This window comes from Bos indicus, chromosome 15 (genome assembly GCF_029378745.1).
Source record: "Bos indicus isolate NIAB-ARS_2022 breed Sahiwal x Tharparkar chromosome 15, NIAB-ARS_B.indTharparkar_mat_pri_1.0, whole genome shotgun sequence".
Classification (NCBI taxonomy): Eukaryota; Metazoa; Chordata; class Mammalia; order Artiodactyla; family Bovidae; genus Bos; species Bos indicus.
Genome location: NC_091774.1, coordinates 74,830,518 through 74,850,187, shown reverse-complemented (window position 1 = coordinate 74,850,187; position 19,670 = coordinate 74,830,518). Strand labels below are relative to the sequence as shown.

Sequence of the window (19,670 nt, the reverse complement as noted above, 5' to 3'; positions counted from 1 at the left end):
ATTATAGAAACAAAGATCCCCACATGATCTTTACATACTCTCTGCTTTTAATATGCTATGGGAAAGGTTCTTTTAAAAATTGATAATCACTGTCTTAAAACAGTGTTTAGGACAACTACCAGTATAATTGGACAAAGTATACTATCTTTTCAACATTTATTTTAAAAAAATCAGCTACCTTAAGAAAGACATAATTGCATTCTTTACAAGAACTAGATTCCAAATCAGTGTTGAGAATAAAATTACATTTTTGAAACAAACACAATTTGTAGATTAACCATTATAGACTTACTTTCTGATCCTGGTACTTAAAAAACTATAACTAAAGAAATTTTATATAACAAAAGAAAATACGTTGAGCTTCAATTTCACAATGTGAAATATCCATCATAGAATATTAAAGCTAAAAGGCAGCTGAAAGTTCATCTATTCCAAGTTTCATTTATAGCTATGAACACTTTGGAGACTCAGAAAGGTGCCCAAGATGTGCCCCAGAGCTGGCCACAGATGCCTCCTACCTTGATGACAGCTTTCCCTGTGACGTTAGCCACCAGGAAATTCATGGCAATGTCTTCACAGTTCATATGAGCATCCACCCAGTTCTTGATGTCCCCAGGCATCTTGTAGGTATACAGGTAATTAAAATACTGCCAGGTGAGACAAAAGAGGAGACATATTCAAATAGCAGTTCCCTATGGCTGATATACAAAGAGCAACTGAGCCATGACAGGGGGACAAGCTTTCCCTCATAAGATGAGTCACAATGTTGGATCAATACAAAGGCCAAGGGAAGTATTAGAATGCTTTTGGTCAGGTGACCAACTGTCTTTAACACTGTCATTCTTTAAAAAATCACCTATTGTAAGCAGAGGAACATACGGTACAGTATGAAGTCCCTGTAAGATGCAGGCCCTTTGGACTGATTAGCAGATGTGTTTAATAAACATCGTTCAGAGACACACTACATACTGAGCTTTACTGAATCCTTCCCTCTGAGTCACAGTGCTCCGCCATTTTTTATCTTCTTCCCATGGACTGCAGATAGCAACAGAGATATATTGATGGTGGACTGACATTGCAGACATGTTCTTTGTTAAAGTAAAACAAAAATGAGGCAATTCCAAAACTACCATAACCTACATGTATGAAATAATACAGAAATTTGTGGTAAATACAGAAATACATCTGCCAAAAAGGCATTTATCAGTCTATCATAGCCCCAAGAATTATAAACCTTATATATTTATTTATGCTTTGCTAAGGAAAAAAAACTCATTTCTGGATCGAGAGCCCTGAAAAATATGAGGGCAGCAGTGCTGAGATCACAACACGCAGCCGATATAAATACAGTGAAGTCAACTTAACTGCACTGGGCTGAACCCATCTTTCTCCTGACATCAATTCCTTATGCCACTGCTGACAACTGACGAGTCATTACTGTTCAATTAAGCCACACACTCCCAGGGAGCACTCCACCACCAAACATAATATTCTAAAGCCCAATGTATACCCTTCAATCTCTCCCTTTAATAAAAAAGAGTCAAAAACATAAAGCAACAATTCTCAGAAGGAATACAAAAGGCTAAATACACAAAAGGAATCGCAAACCCCACGTGATCAAAGTGAAATCAATAAAATCAATTTTCACTTAGCAAAATAGCTAAGTTTGATTTTTTTAAAAAATGTATTTCATGCAAGAAAGAGTATGGTGAGAATGTAAACTGGCACAAACGATACTGAGAACCTACAAATATATACAACAAAGCCTCCCCAAAATGTTTATAATTCTTCTAGGAATCTATCATAAAGATCATAAGTATAGGCAGTTATGAAAATGGATACTGATCATTACTTAAGGATTTGATACAAAGCATTATCTAGCAAAAAAAATTTAGATATAACCTAAATATCTGGGAGTTGGTGATGGACAGGGAGGCCTGGCATGCTGTGATTCATGGAGTCACAAAGAGTCAGACACAACTGAGCGACTGAACTGAACTGAAATATCCAATAACAGAGAAACAGCTGTATATGATCTATGGAATATTAATATAATGGTATATTAGCAATTATGTTAAGTAGAGGTTGTTTATAAAGAAATGTTAATGACATAAGGAAAAAACTCATAATACATGCAAAAAAGCTAATGAGAATATTTATGACTGTATGTGTGAATCAATAAATAAAAAAGACAAATTGGAAAAAACACCTAAATAATAATACTGTGTTGGCCAAAAAGTTCATTCATTATTTTCCATAAGATTTACAGAAAAATATGAATGGACTTTTTGGCCAACCCAGTAGTTTCTCCACCATTAGTTCTATGATCAAGAAGGCAATGGCACCCCACTCCAGTACTCTTGCCTGGAAAATCCCATGGATAGAGGAGCCCGGTAGGCTGCAGTCCATGGGGTCGCTAAGAGTCGGACACGACTGAGCGACTTCACTTTCACTTTTCCTTTCATGCATTGGAGAAGGAAATGGCAACCCACTCCAGTGTTCTTGCCTGGAGAATCCCAGGGACAGGGGAGTCTGGTGGGCTGCTGTCTATGGGGTCGCACAGAGTTGGACACGACTGAAGCGACTTAGCAGCAGTAGCAGCAGCAATCCTATGATAGAACTTTAAGTGATTTTTCTTATACAATAAATTTGTTCCATATTTGAGCATGTAATACTTTAATAATTAGAAAAATAACTTTATTTTTTTTTTAAATCACACAGCATGGCCTTCCCAAGCTCTCTGAACAGAACATTTTCCCTAAACTTGGTGAAATTTAGTTTCGGCGAAACAAAACGAGTATCATGCTCTCATGTTCGTCAGCTCGGCCCCACTTGCTTCAGGCTCATCCCCACCTTACCTTGTGGTAAAAGGCTGCCCCCGTGAGCACCATGGACACCTCATTGGTCCACTCAGACTCATACTTCCACTTATTCATCTCATGGTCCCAGAGATGCAGGCGACCCGGGTAACCCACCAACCGGTCAGGAAATTCTCGCCAGACCTGAGGACAGAAACACATCAGCAATCAATCCCCAGTTCAGACAATAAGCAAGTACAGCGCTCAGCTCTTTAAATGACAGAATTCCTGCATTCAAATCTTCACAAACTAAGAGCAGAATGGGCTTCTGAAGAAATTCGATCCAACAGGTGCTAGTTCTTCTGCCAACATTCAAAGATAAATGTTGATTCTAATTTCCTCTAAAACTTTCGGGTTTGTATTTGGAAATTTCAAGTAATGTAGACTAACAGTTTCTTGAATTGCGCCAAGGTATGTAATCTCTCAACAGGCGATTAGTGAAATAGGTTCCACTCTTAATGAACGCACAAATGAAGTATAAATGAAACCATGATTTATGGTAAATTTTGATGATTGTGGAAACTTACAAAGTCTCTGCTTCTGAAAAAGAAAAAAAACCTATCTGGAGCACAAAGACATTTTTTACGATCTTTTGGAAGCCTTAGGCATAGAGATGTTGCCTGATTTTACTGAAAACAAAAATTTTATTTCCACATTTGGAAAGGCTCTGAGATATAGTTTTGTTAAACAGAATTGGTATACAAGGGTGGGGTACATCCAGTACTTTCCTCCATGTATTTCCATACAATTTCCTTAGCCTTTAAACTACTAACCATTAGTGAATACTGACAATTTACCAGCTGTCCTGGAGCCTCTGCTCAGCACCACGGAGTCCTCATCCTCGCCCAGACCTCTACACAGTGGAGTTCCTGAGGGCCTAGTCCTGGAGAGCTATACCCTCTTAAACTCTCCCCACAAGCAACATCTAGCTTCAGTCTTTTTAAATACCATCTAGACTCTGAAGACCTCTAAATGCAGGTCTGGCCCTGAATGTTTCTGATACAACCAACTACTTACTTAATACCTTCAGCTGGATTAACAACAGGCACCTCAGACTTAATATGTCCGAAGCATGCCTCTTGATTCCACAGCCTGGGAAAAGCCATCCTCTCAGTCTTTCCTGCCTCAGTAAACTATCTGGGCCAGCCTTTCCTCCTCCTTTCCTCTCTCTCCACACCCAGTCCTTTAGCAGCTGCTGCTGACTCTACTTCTGACGCCCTCCTACTGCTTCTGCTACACTGTCCCCAGCTCAAACCACCGTCATTACCAGGTCACTGTGGATTCCCGGATCACTGCAGCAGGCTTCCAATCTGTGTGCTTCCACCCCTGCCCTTCCAAACCATCATTTACAGAGCATCCCCAAAAGGACTATTTCTAAAAGAAGAGTAGGGTATGCTTTACAGGGTAATTCAACCAGCGGGTGCCATCCTATTAATTTATATATATATTCATTATCTATCTACCCACATGTATCTAAGTCTTATGGTCATGCATGCTACAGCACCCAGAGGCTTGCCCCACCAGGGAGGATGCGTCACTGCTTTCCCAAAGTCAGCATGCTAGGACCCCCCGCCTGCCCACACCTTTCAGGTGGTACAGTGGTAAAGAATCCACCTGCCAATGCAGGAGACGCAGGAGATGCAGGTTTGATTCCTGAGTCAGGAAGATCCCCTGAAGTAGGAAATGGCAACCCACTCCAGTATTCTTGCCTGGAAAAATCCATGGACAGAGGAGCCTGGTGGGCTACAGTCCTTGGGGTCGCAAAGAGTCAGACATGACTGAGCAACCGAGCACAGGGCTGCTTTAAAACATAAAGTGGGTGGCTTAAAACAACAGAAATCTAGAAATCAGAAGTCAAAGTGCTGGTGGGGCCATCTCACCCGGGGAAAGGATCCTGCCTGCCTCCCCCCGGCTCCTGGTGGGTGGCTGTCAATCTCCGGCATTCCTTGGCTTGTAGACGCACCACTCCAAACCTCTGTCTTCACAGGGACTTCTTCTCTGAGTGTGCACCTCTGTGTCCGAATTTCTCCTTTTTATAAGGATTCCAGATAAACTGGATTAGGGCCCACCCTAACAATCTCACTTTAACTTGATTACCTCTGAAAAGACCCTATTTCCAGTAAGGTTACTAAGGATTAGGATTTCAGCTTTTTGAAGTGAAGAAGTGAAGTTGCTCAGTCATGTCCAACTCTTAGCGACCCCCTGGACTGCAGCCTACCAGGCTCCTCCGTCCATGGGGTTTTCCAGGCAAGAGTACTGGAGTGGGGTGCCACTGTTTTCTCCAGAGGATCTTCCCCACCCAGGGATTGAACCTGGGTCTCCCACAGTGTAGGCAGATGCTTTACTGTCTGAGCCACCAGGGAAGACTTTTGGTGAAAGGTAAAAAAGGGAATACCTTTTTTAGGCATGTTCAATCCATAACATCCCCTTCGACAAGAGCGTTAAAAAATGCTCCACCCATAAAACAAAACAAAAGATGGCTTCCTCTTAAGAATAATACGCTAACTCCTCCGCATGTTCTAAACAGCCTTCCTCCCTCCAGCCTCTCTCTTACCAAGTTCTCGACGAGTCAGGGGCTTCCCTGTCCTTCAACCGTGACTAGACCTTAAGGCCTCTGCACCTGCTATTTCTCAGATGGGCTGTTCCCCTAGCTCTTCAAAAGGCTGGTTCCTGCCCATCAGTCACGTCTCTAGTTAACTATCACCTACTCTGACAGGCCTTTCCAGACCCTCCCATCCAAGGTAAACGCCATCCCTGACCAGCCATTCTTCATTAGACCCCTCACTCCATGCTCTTCTGCATCAAACTTCCATTTCATGAAACTGCACTGGTTATTTATCATCTATTTTTTTTATTATCTCTTTTCCTCCTGCAGAGTTTAAACTCCATGAGGACAGAGGTTCACGGTGGCATTCCAAGTACAGAGCGCATGACAGCCTTCCACGCACACCTGCTGAAGGCACGGACGGACAGGCAAAACCTCAGCAGGAAAAAGCTGAGCAGGAAAGAAGGGGACCAAAGCCCCTTCCTGTTTTCTTCACAGCCAGAGCTAGTACACTTCTTCATTCAGAAAGGAGGCCTGCAACAGTACTGATCACCAGTCATCGTTCGTAATAACGTGATAGCCTTTGTGTGAGAAGACCACAGTAACAACTCACCATCGCTAAAGCACGTGTTTTAAATCGCTTTTCCAGGAGCAGGTAAGGGACATTTGCTGAGTCATTACACTCTCTTGCCCAGTCTTTGTGATCGTCTATCTGCTTTCATGGGATGTCTGACTGGGATCTTGAACGTGGTCTGGAATGGCGGAAAGAGGTTTCCTTTGTGTGGAACCAGCTCACCTAACAGGCCTCCAACCCACAGCCTTGGCCTCATGAACACCATGTTGTAATCAACTGAGCTAATCGGCCACAGGCGTCATCATAATAGCTGCAGACAAATGAATCAGTGTCAAACATTTCCTCAGATGTATAATGCTGCGGCTGTGTTCTCTCTACTCTGGGGTTTGTATTTCAGCAGATTAATATAATACTGTTATGGAGCCACAACACAGGCTGTGGGTCCTAACTTCTATCTGGCCTGCAGACTGGGGTAGACCCCACCAAAGTGCACAGCCAGGTTTCTCTGCTTGGCACTAAGCACCTGCCTGTTCAAGCCACATCACAACCACCATCATCAATTCGTCTCAATGGGATGAAAGAGGTTTCTGGAGGGCTACGAGCACAAGCAACTGCACTCAGCACCAGCAACAGGCAAGGTAGAGGAGAAGGGGCAGGGTGGGGGGCATCCATTCAGTTGGCACCTCTGCTGGATAGAAGCTGAATCCCATCTCCCCCCACCCACATGTATTTGAGTCAACTCTCTAATCTGGGGCTTTCTGGTAGCTCAGTTGGTAAAGAATCCAACTGCAATGCAGGAGACCCCGGTTCAATTCCTGGGTTGGGAAGACCTCCTGGGGAAGGGACAGGCTACCCACTCTGGTATTCCTGGGCTTCCCTGGTGGCTTGGATGGTAAAGAATCAGCCTGCAATTCAGGAGACCTGGGTTTGATCCTTGGGTTGGGAAGATCCCCTGGAGAAGGGAAAGGCTACCCACTCCAGCATTCTTGCCTGGAGAATCCCCATGGAGAGAGGAGGCTGGCAGGCTACAGTCCATGGGGTCGCAAGAGTTGGACACGACTGAGTGATTAAGCACAGCACAGCACAGCTCTCTAATCCATGTGAAGGAAGGTGAAATCACCTTCCCAAGGGGTTCTTCTTTTCAAGCCCCTAGTTGACAGCAATGATAACAACACAGGCTCAGTTTTAGGGTCGAAGGCTGTTTTGATTTCAGTCCTCTTCCTGTGAGCTCAAGCCACTTACCAGGCTTCTCTCTGGGGACACTTAATTTGGTGACACTGGGTCACAGAACGCTGAATGTCACCGCTCTGAAAGCACCACGGTGTCCTGGCTCTCAGACGCCTTTGGAGGCTTCGGCAAGTGCGGCTCCTCAGGCGGGGCCTCTCTGCCCTTGACTTACTCCAGGCAGCTGGATGCAATCAAGATACCATCCTTGTCACTTCATCTATAACTCTGCAGCTGACTGCAGGATCAAAACGGAGCGGAACGGAAGGGGACGGGCCCTCTCTCCCAGAGCCCGGGTGTAGTACGAAGCCCGATTAGGTATACAGTAAAGCATTTTCCCAGCCAGAGAGCGGGAACCCGACTTCGACCCCCTTTCCCTCATCGCTCCCCACCTCCCGCCCTAATTCCACTTTTTTTCTTTTTACTTCGGGGAAATGCTCTGGGGTCAGCCTTTTGTCATTACTAACAGATGCCTTTATATATTGTAGTGCAGGCATTTGAAACTTCACATTACATCCCGATAGCTGGAGTAATAGTGCTCCCAGAGCTATTAATATGTTCAAGTCACAAAGCCATCATTCAACTGCCTGCCTGTCCTATCAACATCTTTTGTATAAAGTGTCATCTATTTTCAATTGCACACATCTTTGAAGACAGAGGCCCATGTCTGTTAAAACAAACCCCACACCTCGATCAGGGGCTTGGCAGTAATCTGAACAGTCCTTGTGCGTGCATGCGTGTGTGTGTGTGTGTGTGTGTGTGTTGCTCAGTCGTGTGCTACTCTTTGCGACTCACAGACTGCAGTCTTCCAGGCTCCACTGTCCATGGGATTCCCCAGGCAAGAATACTGGAGTGGGTTGCCATTTCCTTCTCCAGGGGATCTTTCCGACCTAGGGATTGAACCTGGGTCTTGTGCACTGCAGACAGATTCTTTACCATCTGAGCCACTAGGGAAATCCAAACAGTCCTTACATTTGAAGCCTATTCCATATCGCTCTTCCAACAAAGAGGGCTTCCCTGGTGGCTCAGACAGTAAAGCGTCTGCCTACAATGCGGGAGACCCGGGTTCAATCCCTGGGTTGGAGAGATCTCCTGGAGAAGGAAATGGCAACCCACTCCAGTATCCTTGCCTGGAAAATCCCATGGACGGAGGAGCCTGGTAGGCTACAGTCCATGGGGTCGCAAAGAGTCAGACACGACTGAGCGACTTCACTTTCACTTTTTACTTTCAATATCACTATTCCAACAAAGATGGTAACAACAGAATGCCATCCTATTTCCTTCCGTTCCAATTTTTATAATCTTGGTCCCAACCACTTCTTACCTGGATGATGGAAATCTCCTCTCCTCTCTGGACTGCCAGCTGTGCTCATGTGTCTGTTTTCAGAGTTACCTACTTATATATATTTTTTCTTTTGTAAGCTTCCTGAGGTCTTTTGTGGCTTCCCACTCCTAGAGGATAAAACTAAGATCTTCTACCTTTGTTGAAAAGGCAAAGGAGGCAGCCCTGACTACCGCCTATAGAAAACGCACCGCAGGACATGGTTAGTGTATACCTAGGAACAGTTCTGCCATGGATGAGTTGTGCCCCAGACCTATTCAAGTTGCCCTGATTCCTTTCTGCCCTCTGCAAAATGAGGGGTTGGATTAAATGACCCCTAATGCACTTTCAGGCCTAAATTCTTATATCTTCTTCCCCACTAACCTATTTCCAAGGAAACTAATTCAGCAACCGTGATCAGTTGCTGGTCTGCATTATTTAACTTTGTTTTTAAAATGCCATACACATACAGGTACCCAACAAATGTTCCTGAAAAGAGGATAATGCACTATATTCTAAGCCAGCTAAGCGAGTGCATTTTAAACTCAGGGTGTGTGCTAACCACAGTCAGATTCAGGAAACAGCCCAGGGGTCGGGAGGTGGGGGGGTGGGGAAGGTATAACAACAGGTGGCGCCCATCTGGGATGTCTGATGAGGAGCTCACGGGTTAGCTCCAGGGGGAAAGGGACTCTCTGAAGTGGCCGCTGCAGTCATCACACTTTCAAAGGCAGAGCTCCACAGGGATACTGCCACTGCGTGAGAAGAACGCCACGTGTACTGGGACTCGTGAACCAAGAGACGGACTAAGAAGTGGTGAGGGAAACGGGGACGGCGGGCCCAAGGTACCCCAAGCGGGGCTAGGATTCAGTCCTCTCCTTGCACACATCCCCTTGATTGTGTCAGTCCCTGACCAGCAAAGCGGAACAGAACGCTATGACCCAGCCCACACCCTGTGGCCACGTGCACAGGCGAGTCAGGGCAGCGCTGCGAGGAACCCGACGTGCGAACACCTCGGAGTTAGTGGCCATCCTTCCCGTCGGGCTTGTCTTGCGTGCTCCCCAGGTGGGAGAGGGGGAGGCTGCCGGGGTTCCAATTTCTAGCTGGTTTCCACAGAGGAGCTGGTTATTGGACTCACTCTCGGCCCTCTGGGAACAAAGCTCACCTTTTATATTTGGAATTTCCTGAGATGAAGTGGAATGGAGGGACTGACTGGCCTTGTTTTCAGTTCATGCTTTTAATTACAATGGTGGATGGTACTTTTCGTCAAGGGTGGTTGTTCGGTTCAGTTCAGTCGCTCAGTTGTGTCCGACTCTTTGCGACCCCATGAATCACAGCACGCCAGGCCTCCCTGTCCATCACCAACACCATTAAATGTTCATGCTGGGCACCTAGAGCCGGTGAGCCCTGAAGCTGTCATCTGGAGTGCCCTAATGCTGATGGGTTTTGACAAACTCATGTACATGCTGCGTTGTGTATTAAGCTTTACCTGTTATTAGACAGATCACTTCAGTCTGCCCCAGAGACCTTTCCAACCCAAGGTGGGGTTCTGCTTAAAATAAGCCAAAGCAAGAGCAGCACCATGAGGCTTCTGGGTTTTGGCAGCAGCCCTATTCACCCCAGTCTGGCTGGACGCAGTGCTCTGGCGCTGGGGTACATGATCACCATTCCTCTCAAGCCCTTCCATCAGGCCTGGGGCAGTGGCGAAGCTAAGGAGACAGACCAGGGCTGGCCACAGCTGGTAAGAGGACTGTGTGCCAGTAAACCTTTCACCACTACCACTGTTAGGAGGGCATCATTGGAGAGGCAGAGGAGGAAACAGCAACCCACTCCAGTATCGTTGCCTGGAGAATCCCATGGACAGAGGAGCCTGGTGGGCTACAGTCCATAGCGTCGCAAAGAGTCGGACACGACTGAGTGATACACACACACACACACACACACACACACACACACACACACACACACACGGTTCACAGGGTTGCAAAGAGTCAGACGTGACTGAGTGAGTCTCATGCATACACACTGAGGAGGGGGCTCCAACAGTCACTCTCTCCCCGGATGGAGGGCCCACAGGCCTTTGGTGGATGGTAAGGAGAGACTCACGCTCCAGCAGTCTAAGCTGTGGAGCCCCGTCCACACTAACTCGCGGGTCACCAGGACGGCAGAGGTCACTTGGTCCGGTATCCCCTCCCTGGACAGATGGGAAATGAGGGCTGGAGAGGAGGCGGCGGTCCCGAGGTCACACCACATGGTCCCGCCTAACTTCCCGTCCGGCCTCTGCTCTTAAAGTCTTGTGGTCGCCTGCTCTCGTGGTTCTAAAAATCACCTCCTCTTCCCCAGCTCAGACCCTCACTTGTCAAGGAAGCCAGGTGACGGCATCTGAGGTCACACCAGTGTCAATGTGCTCAGCTGGGGGCAGAGATGGTCACGGGTCCCACATGCATGCGGAATGAGCAGGGAGGGAACAGAACAGGGAGAGAGAGGTGGCGGGGAAAACAACAAGACCTTCTGCTCCCCTCAGCACTGTCTTCTGATAGCCTGAGGCTCGTCGCAAACGCGGTTTCCATTCAGCAGAGAAAGCCAGAGGCTCACCCACTGAGAGAAGGAACTCGCATGAGCCTGCAGAGCAAGTGAGTGAGATGCCACGCAGGACCCCTGAGCACCTACTGGAACCCTGGGACCCAGAGACTCTGGGGCCGGGAGGGAAGGACAAGCAAAGAGCAGCTGAACGGAAGATTAAACTTAATGCGTATTTTTCATGAGGCAATGAATCTCTTGAGAAAGAATACAGAAAGGCAGGGGAGATGTGACGTGAGTTTGAGGGGATGGGAGGAGGAAGACACGGGTCAGCGTTGGGTCATGGGCTTTCAAATTTTGCGCTCCTTAAGACCTACTAAACGTGAAATCATTTTTATTTCCATAACCTCAACTCCAGTGGGGGTCATACTGTTTCTAAGTCTAGTCCCAGGGGATTACTGAATGAAGCTAAAAGGAGAACAATGATCATAAGCCAAATGGCTATTCTCTTTAAATCCTGCAAGAGGTATAAACAGACACTCCAGCTTCTATTTCTAATGTAAATAACCATTACCCAGCCTTCAAAATTTCAAGTTGATCTTGGTGAGGCTTGCTTTGACTGACTGGGGACTAAAGACACCAGCTCCATCCAGCAAGAGAAAGAAACTCTCGTGACTTCAAGCCACTGCCCTGGGGACTCAGATCACTCTCCTGTCACAGAAGACACGGTGGAACTGGCCAGGCTTGTTGTCTTCTTCTTGTGCAAAGGAAGGAAACGGCATTGACCACAAACTATAATCCTGGCTGACTCTGAAGTATAAATGTGGTTCTGAACTGATTCTTTAATCCACCATAGTCCCCTCCTTATGTGCCTAAACTCCGTAATATCTTGGTGGAGAATCAAGAAGCCGAAGAACTCTTTTAAATTCCTTATTTATTTCGACCCCATCTACATCCCCAAAAATGATTTGGGACAGTTTACTACAAAAGGCAAAAACTAGAATAAAGTCCAAACCATCAAAACAGATGATGCCCTCAACGGCTTTTCTTTAAAAATTCAAGAATTGTAAGATGGTATTCCACCCATCTTAGAGATATTAATCCTGCTATGAAGTGCTAGAAAGGCAATCCCACAGCAAAGTCAAGTCATAGTATAGGGATGAAGAAATTTGAGTGTTCCTATTTATTAATTCATTTACACATTTAACCCTTGGATACTTACTGAGTTTTCACGATTTTTTAATTCAACATTTTGCTTTGAGATAATTGTAGATTCAAAAGTAGCTGTAAGAAATAATGCAGAGAGATCCTGTATGATCTTTCCCTGCTGCTGCTGCTGCTAAGTTGCTTCAGTCGTGTCCGACTCTGTGTGACCCCATAGACGGCAGCCCATCAGGCTCCCCCGTCCCTGGGATTCTCCAGGCAAGAACACTGGAGTGGGTTGCCATTTCCTTCTCCAATGCATGAAAGTGAAAAGTGGAGGTGAAGTCGCTCAGTTGTGTCTGACTCTTAGTGACCCCATGGACTGCAGCCTACCAGGCTCCTCTGCCCATGGGATTTTCCAGGCAAGAGTACCGGAGTGGGGTGCCATTGCCTTCTCTGGATCTTTCCCTAGTTTCCCCCAATGGTAACATCTTGCAAAACTACAGTGTGACTTAACCACATGATATTGACACTGATACAGTCAGGATACAGAGCACTGCCATCACCGAGGGTCCCTCCTATTGACCTTTTATAGATCCTCCCCATCCAGATTCCCTCTGACAATTGCTAATCTGTTCTCTGTCTCTACAATTTCATAATTTCAAGAAGGCTGTGTATCAGTGGAACCACAGAGCATATGCCCTATTGGGATTAAGTGGCTGTGTGTCAGCGGTTTGTGCCTTTTCACTGGTGAGTGGTATGCCACGGTGTGGGTGTACCATGTCAGCAGTTTGTGCCTTTTCATCGGTGAGTGGTATGCCACGGTGTGGATGTACCATGTCAGCGGTTTGTGCCTTTTCACTGGTGAGTGGTATGCCACGGTGTGGATGTACCATGTCAGCGGTTTGTGCCTTCTCACTGGTGAGTGGTATGCCACGGTGTGGGTGTACCACAGTTGGTTTACCATTCATTCACGAAAGATACCTGGGCTGATTCATTTTTTGGCACTACAAATGAAGTTATTATGAAGATTCATTGTGCCCACTCTGTAGGCATAAATTTTACTGCCTCTGGGATAAATGCCCAAGAGTGCAACTGCAGAGTCGTATGGTAGTTGCATGCTTGGTTTTATAAGAAGTGGAACAAATTATTTTTCCAGTGGCTGTACCATTTTACATTCATACCAGTAATGTACGAGAGATCCAGTTTCTCAGCGTCTTCAATAGGTTTCTCTGCATCTTTATCTGTAGTCACTATTTAAAACAAAATTTTAGCCATTCTGACAGGTGTTACATAATTCTCATTTTAATCTGCATTTCCTTAATGGTTAAGGATGCCAAACCTCTTTTCATGGGCTTATTTGCTATCTGCATATCCTCTTCAGTGAAATCACTGCTCCTGTCCTTTGTCCATTTTCCACCTGGACTGTTCGTCTTCTACTGTTAATCTACTGAATTCTTCTACCGAATTTTGAGAGTTATATATCCTAGATGCTTAGTCTTTTGTTAGATATATCGTTTGCAAATATTTTGTCTCAATCTGCAGCTTCTCTTTTAATCCTCTTCACAAGGCCTTTCATAGCCCAAAAGTTTTAAAATCTGATGAGGTCTAATTTACCAACTCTTCCTTTTATGAATCATGTTTCTCTTTGTTTAGTCCTAGATCCTAAAGATTTTTCTCAACTTTTTTCCCGAACGTTACATAATTTTATGTTTTACATTTAAGTCCATGATTCACTTCCAGTTAATTTTTCTATAAGGTGTGAGGCTTCAGTTCAGTCGCTTAATCATGTCCGACTCTTTGCGACCCCATGAATCGCAGCACACCAGGCCTCCCTGTCCATCACCATCTCCCGGAGTTCACTCAGACTCACGTCCATCCAGTCAGTGATGCCATCCAGCCATCTCATCCTCTATCATCCCCTTCTCCTCCTGCCCCCAATCCCTCCCAGCATCAGGGTCTTTTCCAATGAGTCAACTCTTTGCATGAGGTAGCCAAAGAAAGTACTGGAGTTTCAGCTTTAGCATCATTTCTTCCAAAGAACACCCAGGACTGATCTCCTTTAGAATGGACTGGTTGGATCTCCTTGCAGTCCAAGGGACTCTCCGGAGTCTTCTCCAACACCACAGTTCAAAGGCATCAATTCTTTGGCGCTTAGCTTTCTTCATAGTCCAACTCTCACATCCATACATGACTACTGGAAAAACCATAGCCTTGACTAGATGGACCTTTGTTGGCAAAGTAATGTCTCTGCTTTTGAATATGCTATCTAGGTTGGTCATAACTTTCGTTCCGAGGAGTAAGCGTCTTTTAATTTCATGTGAGGCTTAGGTCAAGGTTAAAGTCTTACCTACGGATGACTAGTTTGTCCAGCATCATGTAACAGAGCTGTCTTTCCTCCACCAAATTGCATTTGCACCTTTGGGCAAAAATCAGCTGCCCCCAACTATTTTTAGGGACTGAATTACACTTCAAAGAGTGAATACAAAAATAACACATATATCTTGCTACTAAGGAGCTTACTATTTAGAAAAACTAATGACATATACATTAAAAAACTGAAGATGAAATGAGGTAAGCATGCAGGAAAAAGTACAAAAAACAACAAAAAAAAGAGTTAAGTCGGGGGTGGTAAAGCGGGAAGAAGGAAAAAGCTTCATGAATTTTAAGGGGAGAAAGGAAAACAAAGTTATTAAATTACAAAGTTCAGCTGAGATCTCCACTTCCCTCAATCAGATAAATAATTAGTACAAAGTTTTACTCTTTGCTATTTAGCAGGTTAACACAGAGAAGACCAGATATCTCCCCCTGAATACAAAATATGGAATCACTTAACTTTGAAAAACACCTTATAATTTCACTCACAGAAACTATATAAAAGAAAATTCAATGTCCAATCACATTAAGTCCACTCGGTCGATAAGTATTTCCTGAGCACCCGCTATGTGTCAAGCTCCAGGCAGACACCAGCAAAGCAGGCGGACAGGCCTGTGTGGTTGGGCCGTGCTCAAGGGAAATTTGTCAGTCTAGCCCAGATCTATATCGTGGATGTAATTAGTGACCTTGGTTATAAGAAGTTAGCCCCTTCCTTCCTTCTCTAGGGGTAGTGTCCACATGTGATCAGGACCTCTGCCCCACCTCTCAAATCTACAGCCCAACCCAAAGGTCTAGATGGGATCCTAGAAATCTTACTTTTAAAGGCTGCCAACTCTTACTCTAAAGCAGCCAACAGACAGTAGCAGTTATAATCACGATTATACGTGTGTGAACCGTACGTGAACCGTACACACCAATTCTGGAGCACCGAGAAATAAATTTGATCTGAGAAGTGAATTGTATATATCACACCCACTGGCCACCTTGCTTTCTTGAGATTCCTTCTCCCAGGTGTGACATGTTTAAGATTAGGGGAGTATTCCATTCCTTTAAAGTTTTCTTTCTTTCTATTCTTTCAAAACCAGGAATTGCTCTGTCTAATGCAATGACACCCACCAACCACTGTTTCCAAGTCCTGACTTTGCAAGCAGCTTTATAACTGGCGATGAATGGTGTAGCTTCACACTCAGGAACCACACCACAGAATCCTGCTCGGAGGCTGCGGGCACTGCCCTCCTGAGAGAGCTGTGGTGGGTTTCATTTCCCCTGGTCCCATGCCAAGTCCTGCCCACACACCTCCTCTAAGCATCTCCATCAAAATCAAGGCAGAGAAGCAGCCCATGCAAGACAAATTCCCCCTATCCCCAAATCATAAACCAAATTCTGAAGCTCTGGATTCCTGGGGCAGCCAAGGTCTGTAATCAATCCCAAAGAAACAACAGGCAGGTTTTGGAACAATAACCCGCAAACATATGGATCCTCTCAGGGCTGGAATATCATGACAGTTATCTCCTTTAGAATAGGGGGAGGGAAAGGATTCTTTAAACCATCAAGTGGACCAACACCTCTTTAAAATAACGATTCCACATTACAAGCATTCGTTTTTGAGGCAGAGAACTGCAGAGCCAGGTGGGCCTGCCAGTGCTGCGGACAGAAAAGATGGTGAGGTGGGGGTTGGGGGGGGGGGCGCGGGGGGCACAGAGGGCAGGGAGTGGGCAGGTCAGCGAGCTCTTCCCTCACCGGCACAGAGCTCCACGGACAACCGGGAAATCACCTCTGTGGGATGGGAGACTGCGAGGAGACGCCCTTCGGTGGTCGGACGTGCCAGTGGGCAGCACCGCCCTCCTCTTCGGGATAAGGGGCCCGAGTCCTCCATTTACTGTTTCATTAACGGCTAGGCAAACAAATTCTGGGCCTGCTGTTTTACTCTGCTCAGTGGGGAAGGAAAAAGTGTCACTCTATTGTAATTCCCAATTGGGTGCTTTTTTTTTTTTTAAACCATCAGATGTTATTTCAAAGTTCAGCAGACATATTCGATTTCCTTCCCTTAATATTTGTTTGACTTACTCTCCGATGGGGACTGGGTGCTTTAGGAAAGCTCCAAGAGGTCAAACCTCATGGCAGCTTCTCTCAGCACCTCCGTGGGCCCGGGCCCGCTGCTTGGGGTCTGCTTTCAGCAGCTCGTGCACAGCGCAGCACTTGAGAACTAGCCTCTCTCCAGGCCCCGTGAGTCCGGGTGCAAATCAGTGCAGGCTGGAGACAGCATAGGCCTAACAGAGGATTCAGGGCTCCTACAGGCTGGAGACCAGGAGCCTGAAGCGATGTGGCGAGGACCCCAGGGAGGTCATGCTCTAGGGAGGACGACTCCCTCCAACCCCAGTCTTCCTCGGGTCTCCTGACTGAACCTGGTGGGCAGGGACCCTCACAGAACGAGTCACTCCCTCACCAGTGGGTCCTTCCATTCCACCCCGTACTCTTGTCTCGAGACAACAGTCTCTATAAAGGCAACGCTTCACGTGAATAAAAGGAAAGGAAAAGGACAGACAGATGTCCTTTCAACAGTCCGCATTCTATTGACCTGCAGGGCGGCCAGGCCCAAGAAAGGCACTCCGGGGAGAACTGTCCCCCACTCGGATGTAACACACAAGGCTCACAGACAGCTTCCAGTCACCAGCTTCTTCAGACCCTAAATAGAGAAGTCACTGCAAGTCCCAGACAGCTTCTGGTTTTCAAAAAGCTCAGCTTTCTGCAGGAAGCTGCTGAATAGCACAGGGAGCTCAGCTTCTTGCTCCATGAGGACCCAGAGGGGTGGGACGGGGTGGGTGGGAGGGAGGCTCTTAGGAGGGGGTGTGTGTGTGTGTGTGTGTGTGTGTGTGTGTGTATGGCTGGCTCATGTTGTGGTATAGCAGAAACTAACACAACCTGTAAAGTATCACAACACTGTAGAGCAATTACATTCCAAAAAAAAAAGCTCAGTTTTGGCAAAATGGATCTAGCTATTGTAAAGCTTTAGTGTAGACCCAGTACAAATGAATGCTGATCCAGAACCGCTCTAGCAAGGTTCGATTTTGCCCATGTCCCAGACAGGGACAGGCCTGGCTCGCTGGGACGCCTGAGCAGCCGTGTGGACCGACTCCTGCACTGGCTCCACGGGGCGCTGCTGCTACAGCCCATCATCCGGAGAGGAGAAGGAACACCCGGGCCCCCAGTCCTTCCAGGCAGCCACTGGGTCAGACCATGTGCCAAGGGATGGGAACCCGTGGCGCAGGCTCCCACTGCGCGCTGTTATCTGCATCTGGGCTCTCCTTCAGGGAGGCCTTGTTTTCATCCGTGCGGGCTGTAAGAACCCAGCTTCTTGGTGCCCTAGGTGAGACCACAGGGTGCGGTGGGGCCTGCTGTAGGGCCCAAGGCAGGATGAGACAGGTGGCTCCAAGTACCGTAAAGAAAACCCTCCTTGGATTCCCAACAACTCTTGAGCACAGTTTCAGATTTAGGACTCTAGGGCTGAAGTCTAGCAAGGACAGCAGTTAATTCCGTCGGAAGGACCACAGCCACAGGTCTGTGAGACCCAGCCCAAGACGCGGTGTCTGCGGTCCTGACGCTGCAGGCGGCTCAGCGGGGGCACACAGGAGGACAGTGACACTTTCTTCCTCTTTAAAAGTTACCCACCAGCTTTTTAGAAAGGTTATTATGAAGTCTATGATAGGTTGTTTCCATCTTTCTGTTCTTCTAGTGAGAAGAGAAAAAGTGGGATAGTTTACTTAGAATCCCAGAAAATACCATCTTTCCCTGGATGAATATATAGAGACCTTTAAAGTTAACTGATTCTATTTAAAATGTAACTGTTAGATACTAGAGGCTCAGCTCTGGAATTCTCCAACTAGCCAAGCTCCCTCATCAGCAATCAAATTCGAGCCCCGGCGGCGCCCGTCTTTCCCTTCTCCCTTCGTTCTTCAACCCAGATGAACATTAAGCTACCACGACCATTATCTAACTGGCGTTTCCTGTCTCAACCTGTCACCTCTAATTCATCCTGTGATCTCACTGCCTGGACCAGATACCTCTTTGCAAACCTACAACACCTCTTTACTGCCTTCGACTTTTCAGCTGACCTCTTAGCCTGTCCATCACCTGGCCCTACGTGGGTGAACCAACCCAGCTTCCGACGTCAACCCAAACGCAAGCTCCGTCCCCACCACGTCAATCGACGTTGGAGTCCCCCATGCGCCCACACTCACCCAGCGTGTTCTAACTTAGGTGCTTTCCCTCTTGGTGCTTCTACAGCAGGAAAACCCACTCGGGATGGTTTTGTGTCCTCAAGAAAAAAAAAAAGTGGGGCCTTCCACACTATTTTGCTATCTTCTCCTGATTCTTTACTTGCCATCACCTTGTGGAGTTGTGGACAAAATAACACAGATAAATTCTCATAATTTATTAGCGCCCAAGCTGTTTACCCAGCGGCTGCCACCTATGGTATGCAGAGGAGCAGAGGAAGGGATCAGCACTTTGTGCACAAAACAGCACATGGCTGCTCATAGTCAATTCTCAGCCCCACGTGAACGACTGACTTTATAACCAGTGTTATTGGCCAGGAGTGTTTCACATCTCTCAGGTGAAAAATGTTCAACACTTAAGTGCTACTAATAATTTTTATGGTTGGAAATGAGGATCAAAGTACGAAAGGAAAAATAAATTCCCGGGTTCATACAGCCAGCCAAGTCTGCATGGCTCATTTTCTGCCACATGTTTTAAACGGCCTCTCTGAAAGGCGGGGGAGGGGAGGAGGAACAAGTTGCATTTTATTTCTCAGCTCTTTAGGTTTGAAATAAAAGCAGACGGACGTGGCAGGGGGTGGGGGGAATCAAACATTCGAGTAACACTATACACTGCTACTGTTCCCCCAGGAGCTCCTTGCAAATGAGTATCAAGATACTCAATAGATACTTTCCTGGTAAAATACATAAACAGATAAATAAATTATCCCAGGCTGAAAAGAATTTCCACATCTGGTAGCTCACTAGAGCTTGTCAAACAAGTCAGAAACATGCAGGGCCAGAGAAGATCACTCTTTTGCTTCTGATTTCGGGGCTGGCTAGAGAATGTGACATTTCC

General features: G+C 46.4%; 1 protein-coding gene across 4 annotated transcripts in view; it reads right to left on the bottom strand.

Annotated features, from left to right (window-relative positions):
- The window catches only part of EXT2 (exostosin glycosyltransferase 2), a 148,952-nt gene that overhangs the window by 8,407 nt on the left and 120,875 nt on the right, over window positions 1-19,670 (bottom strand). For all 4 annotated transcript variants that reach the window (XM_070804090.1, XM_019975190.2, XM_070804089.1 and 1 more), the window contains 2 exons: window positions 2,859-3,002; window positions 519-647 (listed from right to left, as the gene is read on the bottom strand). In XM_070804090.1, coding sequence (XP_070660191.1) covers window positions 519-647; window positions 2,859-3,002 — 273 coding nt within the window. The remainder of the gene's footprint in view (window positions 1-518; window positions 648-2,858; window positions 3,003-19,670) is intronic.